This window comes from Triticum dicoccoides, chromosome 7B (genome assembly GCF_002162155.2).
Source record: "Triticum dicoccoides isolate Atlit2015 ecotype Zavitan chromosome 7B, WEW_v2.0, whole genome shotgun sequence".
NCBI lineage: Eukaryota > Viridiplantae > Streptophyta > Magnoliopsida > Poales > Poaceae > Triticum > Triticum dicoccoides.
This window is the reverse complement of record NC_041393.1, coordinates 164,657,043-164,667,158: the sequence shown is the minus strand read 5'-3', so window position 1 is coordinate 164,667,158 and position 10,116 is coordinate 164,657,043. Positions and strand designations below refer to the sequence as shown.

At 45.5% G+C, this 10,116-nt stretch overlaps 1 protein-coding gene across 1 annotated transcript; it reads right to left on the bottom strand.

Moving 5' to 3' along the window:
- Positions 1-295: 295 nt before the first annotated feature.
- LOC119338675 (uncharacterized WD repeat-containing protein C2A9.03-like) lies at positions 296-5,967 on the bottom strand. The gene is made up of 10 exons (XM_037610945.1): positions 5,785-5,967; positions 5,441-5,584; positions 4,726-4,890; positions 4,565-4,651; positions 3,324-3,458; positions 3,129-3,239; positions 2,154-2,245; positions 1,820-1,925; positions 1,165-1,251; positions 296-1,068 (listed from the first exon to the last, which is right to left on the bottom strand). Exons 2-10 carry the CDS (start codon positions 5,573-5,575, stop codon positions 655-657), a joined length of 1,332 nt encoding a protein of 443 aa, XP_037466842.1. The 5' UTR covers positions 5,576-5,584; positions 5,785-5,967; the 3' UTR covers positions 296-654.
- Between the last annotated feature and the right edge of the window lie 4,149 nt (positions 5,968-10,116).

The window sequence follows — 10,116 nt, the reverse complement described above, 5'->3', positions numbered from 1 at the left end:
CCCGCCTTGCGTGACACCTGCAATGAACAATTGTAATCACATTTTAAATATAGTATTAATTGATATATGGAGAGGTGTTTAAAAAGAAGAATGGACGCACTGCTATGGAGAAAACGGGGAGAAGATCACCCACCTGGAATAGTGCTCTCATAAATGAGATAAGCTCAGTCAACGACGTGGGGACATGCAGTTGTTTTGCTGACATTGCGCATTTGATGAGGTGGATAAGTTGAATGCTAGGATAAATAAGATAGTGGAGACAAACTTCTCAGGTATATAGGATTCACAAAACAGGTGTATAACGGCTCAATTATACAATCCAAACTGCTCCACACAACTGCGGCATAGCACATACCACCGAAGCATACCAGTTTCGGTCAATGCAGCAGATGTTCACGGTACACATCTCAGATAAAAGTTTATATCCGAATTCATGGAGAAAACTAGCCCTAGAAACATAACTTACAACTCCTACCTCAAAGCAAAGCTATATCTGTATACATTTCTTTTGTACACATAAACAGGATACATGAATTATTAAAGAATGACCAATCTATAACATAAATCTGATTATGGAGTACCTAATAGTCGCGCCGACGAAAATCGGCAATACTGACACACAAGAGGCCCAACCAACACTTGTTTGCATTGACCTTAGAACAGCGAGTCAAGGTATGAGTAGTTATAGAGGCGGCCATACTGAAGTAGGCTGCCATAGGTCCTGTCCCAAACACCGACGAAGAGTGTGTCCGTGTCAGGGCTGAAAGACATGCCAGATATCTCACCAAAGAAATCCAGCTCTTGCCTCTTGTTATAATCACTTTTGACATCAAAGATGTGGACAAAGTCTGCTGGCTCCGCCATCGACAGGAACTGACCATCTGATGTGTAGCGAATAGATCTTATAGCACCAAGGTTACCCCTCAAGACATGGAGAGACTGCGAGAGATTTCTGGCATCCCAGACCCGGCATGTCCTGTCTTGATTGCCAGTGGCAAATGTCCGACCATCAGGGCTCCAAGCCGATGCAAATGAGAAATCCAAGTGACCTTTCATAGAATGAACAGTCTGTCCAGATCCAAACGTTTAATTTTTATACCTTCAGATGCATAGATAGATACTTGCAAAATGCTTTAAACCTAACAAATGTGAATGTTGATTTACCTTTCCTGAATTAGCATCAATAAGCAAAGCATCTGGATCATCCCCGACAACGAGAACAAGCTTCCCATCAGGGCTCAAAGACGTGTGCTGCGCCAATAGAAGGATCAGTCACTGAAACTATACTGTAAATTCAAGAGCTATCCTAAATGCTACGAGTGAAAGACAAGAAATTAATATTATCCACATAATAAAAGAAGATGTGGAGAAAAACAAAGTGATGGTTTAGCAGTTGACACTGAAATGGGCAGATGTATAGTTGAATTCCAGGGTCAAGCACCATCTTCTATAGGGTCAAGGCTATGGCATGGGCCTTACGGTGGCGGTCAGCCAGAAGAGCCAGTAAGGGAAGGAGCACATTCGGCACCAAGACTTAAGAGATAAGCATTATCAATATTTAATTATTTCCTTTAATTTAGTGTTCTGATTGGATTAGATTTCGTCGACTATACTTTGGTTGCCTCGACTGTTGGCAGACTCTAGGTTTGACCCGTCAGTTCAGAAGATTTAATTTATACATATCAAGTTTGGTTTAGGAAACCATTTCATGAAGACAAAAATGCTGGAGCTTGTTAGAAATGATAATATAGAAGTATTGCTCTAGATGAAGTACAGAATACCAAAAAACGTAAATGGCAATGTGAATAACAGAACTTACATTCACTGGCCAACCAAAGCGGAAATGCTTACATAACTGGTATCTTTCCATATCATATTCTCGTACACCGGAGTCGTTAATAGATGCAATGAAGTGAACAGCACCACTGAAGACATTACGGACCAGAGAAAAAACATCAATATTAATTTCACTTTCAAAAGAATTCTTGGCAGCAGTGATATGAGCTCGTTCCCAACATTCTAATGAAAGAAGTTTCCAGGGAAGAGTAATCTTGTGGCTACAGTCCAGCTAGTTTCTTAATCTTTTGTCCTGCACCACTGATGAAAGAATGTTCCGCAAAATTGAATCTTTGACAGCCGAGCATAACATTTACCTAGAGGTGTTGAATATCTCCACTGCATTGGTGATTGCATTATCATCATATGTTGTCCTGCAGCAAAAGCTTATTCCTTCTTGGTCCAGGTTCTGCATCACATTGACCAAGGTTAACATCAGAAAACTATCGCTCACAAATATATTTCAGCATACTCAAGCTCGAAATAAATGTAATATGTAGTTACTTGTCCACAGAATTTGTAACTGAACAGCGTCAATTTAACTGAATAGGAGGTGCACTAGCAACCAGGCGAGAAAATAGCTAACAGCACATTCGCACACATCTCCACCAGCAAAGAGAGGCAATGGAACCTTGTCATGTTTCCGTAAGAAAAATGGAACCTCATCATATGTTACAATCTAATACTAAGAGAGTGGGTTCATATATATACTCCCTCCGATCCAAAATAAGTGTCGCAGTTTTGAACTCAGGTTAGTTCAAAACTGCGACACTTGTTATGGATCGGAGGTAGTAACAAATAGGAGACAGTGACAAATTTAAGGGAACTATAAAGATAAATGCCTGCAGACAATTCGTATCCACAGAACGCAAGCCATCGGATCAGCAACAGGGGCATTGCAGTCAAGCAGGACCTTCAGATTGCATGAGGAGGTTCTGTCAGGTGCCTGCAGCTTCACGAGATGCACAAGGGGGAAAAGCCAGTGCAGAGGACGTGAAGCAAGTGAACAAGGGGAGGGGCGCGGACACACTAAGGTGACAAAGGTGCTACCGATGGCAGTTGGACACATGAAAGATGGGCTGATAGGGCAGGGAAATTGTAGGGTGGGTGAGTGAGGCAGGAGAAACACCGGTGATGGTCACTGGTAGGGTACTATGGAATGGGCAGGGTAAGATGATTGTCGCGGCAAGATGCAGCTACCCACAAGTTTGGGTTCTCCCAGTCAATTGCGAGATAGAACTCCCAAAAAAATTTACGGTCAGTGCAAAAACAAAGTGATACAGTGATCCTACCTTGCATATTAGCTCTCCCTGGAAACCACCAGCTACTAGCAAATTATCCTTGACTGCCAGCGTACTAACTTGAGTCTGAGAAAACCCTTCTAATAAACTTCCTGGATGTTTCTGCAATGAAATAATGAAATATCATTAATAGAGGTAGAGCAACACATGAAAGTGCAATGAAAATTTAGTAACTATAGACACTACCTCACTTGGTGCAATATGCCTTTCGACATTCATAATTTCTGTGTCCACACCACTCAATGCTGACCAGTGTAGCACCGAGTAATGTGATATTAGGTAGGCATCATGCTTAGATGTAGCCCATACTAAATTTCTCAGCTGCAGCCATAGATCAGCTCGATTAATTTCTTATTTAACATCAATGTATCAGAAGAAAAATAAAGGAGCATCAACTAAAACTGTCAACAAGCAGCCTCCACATTTTTTTTAACCAACTGAAACAAAATTACATGCAGAATCATGAAACAGAGAAGTCTTTGAACAGGTTAAACCATTATTTGAATAACTTTCCTCAAATAATAATAAGCAGGGTGGTTAATAGACCAATGTAACCAAGCCAGAACCCAAAATTCCATGGGAGTTCTCGGTGGACTTTATTTTCACACAGTCGATCCATCTAGGCATAGAAAATACAATCATAGGCACAATAAGATACATTAATAATCAAAGATACTCTAGGCACCCCTTCAATTAATTGTTTTTAAATGCATCTATCTGCAATAAGAGGCAGGCATGGTCATAAAGATGGCTATCAGGCGCCACCGTGCCACTGACAGGTAGCAGGTAGGACTGTTCCCCCTTCCCTAGTACTGCTATCTGTTAGAAGAAGGTAAGCCCCTGAAGAACTACAGAATTGACCCGTTCTAGCGAACTACTAACAGAAATAGGTATTGTACAAGCACAAATGTAGAGTTATGAGCAATATTGGTAGACACAAACATTGCACATACATCATAAGTGATAATAGTGAACTGAAGAGAAGTTGAGAGCAGGTTGGCTATGATTTAAGAAGTTTCTCGATAGCCTCTCCACAGCCATCTAAATGGTAAGTAAATAATTACAGAGGCAAATATAGATCGAATTTCTGATCACTGGGCACTTGTTGTGTAATACAGTACTTAGGTATAAATGTTACATTGTTACAGCATAATTTCGTGTATGAACATTTAGATAAAACTGCGGACACGTTGCAATTGAACAAATGCACCATTTCATCTTTTGAAAAAGTATCTAGTGTCTGATAGTTTAAATGTTCAAATAAGAATTTCTCTGGTAATACTTTTATAACAAACCATCTTTATTGAAATGCAGGATTTATATGTTACTCCCTCCGTCCCATAATATAAGAGTGTTTTTTGTCAAAAACGCTCTTATATTATGGGGCGGAGGGAGTACTTACTAAACAAGGACGTATAGGAACTCACCTGAAAGTGTAGAATAGTAGATTTTACTGATCTAGTATTTCGCCTGAACTCATAATATGTTCCGTCTTTCTCAGTAGATTTGCATGCCTGTTTTACAGAAGTGCCACTCACAATGTCAGAATATTTTCTCCCACACAAATTAACTTATTTGAAAGGTATACCTTCATTGCTGTTTCTGCAGAATTAGGTATGTTCTCGTAGTTTTTGTACTGTAATAATCTTGTCTCCCTGTATCCTTCTCTGGTAAGTTCCAAGCGATCCCATGGTATTCCTTGAATGTCTTTTCCACGTCTTGCTTCTTCAGATGATGTGTCGGATGCCTTATTCTAAAGCAACAATTATTTCTTTTAGAGCATTCCAGTGACTATACAAGCAATGGGAATAGTCAAACAAAAGCTTTATTTAGTCATCCAGATACAAACTGAATCATATGTATCTTAGCTCTGGTGGCTCAAAATATATATAAGAACTTAAAGGTAAAAACTACTGGATTGTTTTTCCTACCTCATTGGACTGCACTGATATGTACCATAACAAATTTTATGAAAGTTCAGCAAGCGAAGAGAGAAAAGATAGGAAAAGGCCGTTAAGAACTACACCCAAGTTATACAAGAAGGGGACCATGGAAAATGTATAGGGCAACTGAATGCAAAATGAGGCTTCAAGGTTGTGTAGGCTTGTAGCTATCCTTTGAAAGTCTGGTGTCACACTATTTCCAAACTTAACATAGCAGTAAGTCAACAATTTCAACTGCCTAGTTATCCCTTCACTGCTTAATTAATATGCCTCACAAGTCAACAACCTGAGTAAATTAGCTAAAGAATACTGTAAAGCCTACAGAATCAAATTAACAAAAATCAACAGACAGATACACACCGCTTCGGCATCCTCATCAGAGTCGTCCCTAGCCTCCGGCCCTAGGTAATCTTCACCATCCATGTCATCTACCGGATCATCCATGTCGTAATCATCCTCCATGTCCTCAACATTGTGCTCCTGATAATGAGACATGTCTCAGGCCTGCAAGCGTGACAGCGGTAATCAACAAGACATGAAACATAAACGGACAACCCTCGCCAGAAACTTTCTAGAGCAGTTCCACAATAGTTCTATAATTCAACACATCAATTTCATAACCCCGTATTAAGATTCGGTTGCTCGCATCAAAAGAAAACGTTAGAAAAAAATAGAATATACAAAGCAAGCTAGGTCTTCGTTACCAAGAAGAGAAAATCCGCGGGGGTGGATCTCCACGCCAGGCCAATCGGGCAGAGGGGGGTGGGAGGGGGAGAAGAATTCGGCGTGGCGCGCTTTAGGACGAGGCCTGGAGGCGCGACCGTGGGCGTAGGGGAAGGGGTGACACGGCGCGCCGGGTTTGGGAATTAGGCGGTGCGAAAGCTCGAGACGGCGCCGATACCCGAGAGGAGAGGTCTGGCTGATACAGACAGAACTGAACGTTTTTTCTTTTCCTTTCCGAGGGACGTTTTTGTTTTATATTTCTAAAACAACCAGGATTTGGAAATTGTTCTATTCTATTTCGAATTCATATGCCCATATTTGTATTTGATCGTGTCTTTGCACCGTATTAAATGGGAGTACTTAAAGATCATCTACAGCAGTATATGACAAATCGACACGCTCGGGCGTTTCCGCGAGTAATGACGAGACACTTCTCAAATTAACACAACTGCATCCACACACCTCATACTAAATACTCAAATCCATACAAAAGCATGGAAATTTAAAAACCTACGTACTACGTAGCTACTCCTCGTCGAAGATGTCGGCAATCTCTGTGCCCCGGCTGTGGGTACATGGGTGGCAGCTATAGCTCCGGCTCTCCACTCCAGCCTCCTCCTTCTCTATCTCCGCGTCAAGTTCGGCGAAGAGCACATCGGACGCCGTCTGCTCCTGCCGGAGGAACTGCGGATTGGCCTCCACATAGGCCTCATCCTGGATGGACTTCAGGATGGCCTGCTGCTCCGCCATCTCCGCGGCTTGGGCGACGGCGAACTCCGCCTCCGCCTCTTCCTTGGTGAACCGTGGAGCAGGCTGCTCCGCCTCCTCATCCACCGGATTCGCCACTTCCTCCTTCGGATCTGCCACCTTCATCGGCTCCGGTAGCTGCTCTTCCACCCCCTCCTCCGGCTCCTGCTCCTCTTCCTCCTCCTGCTTCGACGAGTTCGAAGGCAGACTGACAGTAATGCGGGCGGCGCACCTTGCCTGGATCTCCTCCGCGATCTGCCTCCGGCGCTCCAGCGTCAGCATAGCGTACATCGTGATCTTGCGCCAGACCATGGCGATGTCAGAGAGCGGGGGAGAGGAGGCGGACGGGTGGCGGCGCAGAGGAGGAGGAGGTGGATGGGCTAGGGTTGTGGGATGACGGGCAGGTTAAATAGCCGATTTGGCCTCGGCCGGCGAGCCAAAGCGGCGCCACGAGGTGTTCACACCGCGGCGATGGAGGAGACGTCTGCCGGACGCCGGGTTTCCGGGGGTTTCCGCGTGGGACCCCATTGTCAATCCTACGTGGCGGGAGAACCCTGGCGTCCCCCATATCCGCCCCATATTTGGGCTGGATATGTGGGGTGTCGGTCAGCCCGGGCATTTGAGACCCGTTCGAGGCGCCGGTCTGTGTTAGATTTTCGTGACCAGTCAGTGATCGGGCGGGCTGCCCGGGCGTTTGAGGCCGGTTTGGGGCACCGCGGCTGTAGATGCTCTAACTGCATGTCATTTTGCGTGGTATATCATTCTCAAAATTTACCCAATAACAATGCATTGAATGCGACCTGAGTGTTAAGCTCAGATGGTTAGGTTCCTTGTGGCGAAACCAACTCACCAGGGTTCAAAGTCCTAGACTTGGCATTGGTGCTTGAATTTTTTTGAACTTTTTCCAGACCTTTCGGCGATGTTCCTTCAATGGAAGGAGACGTTCCCATCGACTACGAAGACGTCTATGATGACTTCATCAATCTGCGTTCATTGATAGGGATGAGTACATGTGCGAATGTATGAGCATATGCGTCTGCACTATATTAAAAATGCATGAAACAAAATTGATCGTTCATTGGATGACTTGGGCTCCCATTCGGGTCCAGGCGTTGTCTTGGCTGGCTGTTGTCGACCGTTGCTGGATGGCTAGCCGGTTGGCTTGACGTGGCCTCCCCCACGAGTAATATTGCTCCTTCTTTGATAAGGTATTAGAAAACATGCATCACCTTGTGATTGGATGCCCTTTCTCGCGCCAAATTTGCCATGAGGTTTTCACTTGGTGTCGGTCGACGGCATCGCCCGCATGTTCGACGACCCCCTTTGTGGTCTGGTGGGCATATTCGTGCTCCCACACGCCAACCTCCCTCTGCTAAGGCTTATCCTTGATCATCATGATCATTGCCTGGCACATATGAAAGGACCGCAACGCATGTATCTTCGACAAATCTTGGCCCACGGGTTTGATCCAAGTTCTAGCAAGAAGAGGAATGCCACTCTTCAAAAGAGTACAACCCCTCAAAAGGTTGTATTTGTGGGTGGCACAAGTATAAAGGAAAAGTCAAGGGTAATGATATGGTTGTGAATGGGAACCCCACTAGGGGCAAGTCCACTCCCAACAAGGCAAAAGAAATCATGCCTCTATCCTATGTGCTTTGTAAGTCAAATGATTGAGATGCTTACTCAAAGTTTATTGGTCCCCACAATGCTTTCCTCTATTAATCTACTAGATGACCCGTTGCGTCATTGGCGCAAAGACCAGCTGCAGCCTGGTCTGCAAATGATTATGTTTGAACTGCATTTGTATTTGCCTCGACCATTATCATTTTCCATTGCTTTCCACTACAAAAAAAGACACATTCGTGACATTTTGGGCCGAACAATTTTTTTTCCTATCATGCTTATGACACTTCTATGACGATAATTGTGACAAAACCCAGTATCATCATAGATGTGGTGGGCTCCTACTTCTATGACAAAAAATCATGACAGAAAATGGGCTTTTCGTCCTGGGCGAGCTGGAGACGCATCTGCATGCCATTCTTTGGGCCGTCCATGACGGAAAAAACCATGGTAGAAGCGAGGGCGAGGAAAATATCGGGGAGTTCCCGGTTACGGTGGGTGGTCGGAGCCGAGCGATACACGGAGGGATTGCACGTTTCTCTCATACACGTACGCACATGGGTACGAGGCGTTGGGCTCTAACTGAACCCGAGCGAGGCATTCATCTATGAACCCGAGCGATTGCACTGGTTACGCGTTACTGAACCCGAGCGATTGATCGATCCCTGGTTGTTAACTGAACCCGATCGAGCGATTCCTTCGCTACTACTACTAACTGAAGCCGATCGAACCTGTTGCCTCTTGATGAACAGTGAGCTGTTGGGGGTTGGATGAGCAGTTCCTGGTGGGGGTTGGATGAACAGGGCCCCGTGGTAGTAGATCGAGCTCATTGCCGCTTGATGAACAGGACCCCGATCAAGCCGGTTGGGGTGGATGAACAGGCCCTCGTGGAGGGTTGGTTGAACAGTAGCTGGTGGAGGGCTAGATGAATAGTAGCCCATGAAGGGGTGGTTGAACAGTAGCCGTTGGAGGCTGGATGAACAGGAGCCCGTGGATGAACAGTAGCTGGTGGAGGCAGGAGGGAGACGTCGTGGATGAACAGCCGCAGGTGGAGGCTGGAGGAGGTCGACGGTGCATGAACACTAGACCATGGAGGCTGGAGCGAGGCAGTAGACGGTGGATGAACAGTAGCCCGTGGACTCCCGTTTTACGGTACACCACACCCCTCCCGATGAACAGGACCCCCGTTTCGACCGTAGGAGGTCAAAGAGAAGTCTGTTTCCTCTGTTTTGCGGTACACCACACCCATCCCGATCAACAGGAGCCCGTTTCGACCGTAGGAGGTCGAAGAGAAGTCAGTTTCCTCCGTTTTGCGGTACGCCAGACCCCTCCCGGTGAACAGGATCCCGTTTTGACCGTAGGTGGTCAAACAGAAGGCCGTTTCCTCTATTCTGCGGTAGGCCTCGTTTTGGTTGTTCCGTCCAAGCCGGTTGGCTCCCGATGAACACGACACATTCTGTTGCCTCCCGATGAACACGATGACGCAGTTTCTCCGTTCTGACCCAACCAGTTGGCTATGATGAACAGGACGCCGTCGCTACTCTCTGTTGCCTCTCCATGTACATGAGTCCTAGTCATACGTATGCGCAAGTAGGTGTTCGAGACCTCGCCCGTATGTATGTACGTGGCCGTATTTACTTTCTTGCACCCTTGTTGTAAGTGCGTGTACACGATATTGACGGGACTGCGTGACATACTACGTCTGCGCCTCTACTACGATACGCGCCCTTCCTTACTCGGCCATGGTTCATCGCTGCAGCCTGCAGATAGATCGATCGACCAATATGTACGTACACGTTCGCGACCAGAATGACAATGCTACGTACGCTTCGACCAGGTGTGTCCTGACTCTCAGGGAGGATAAGAAGGCACTTCCTTGCGTGCGAAGTTATTGCTGGTGGGTCCCAGCTATCAAGGGGAGAATCATTTTTTTGCCCATAATA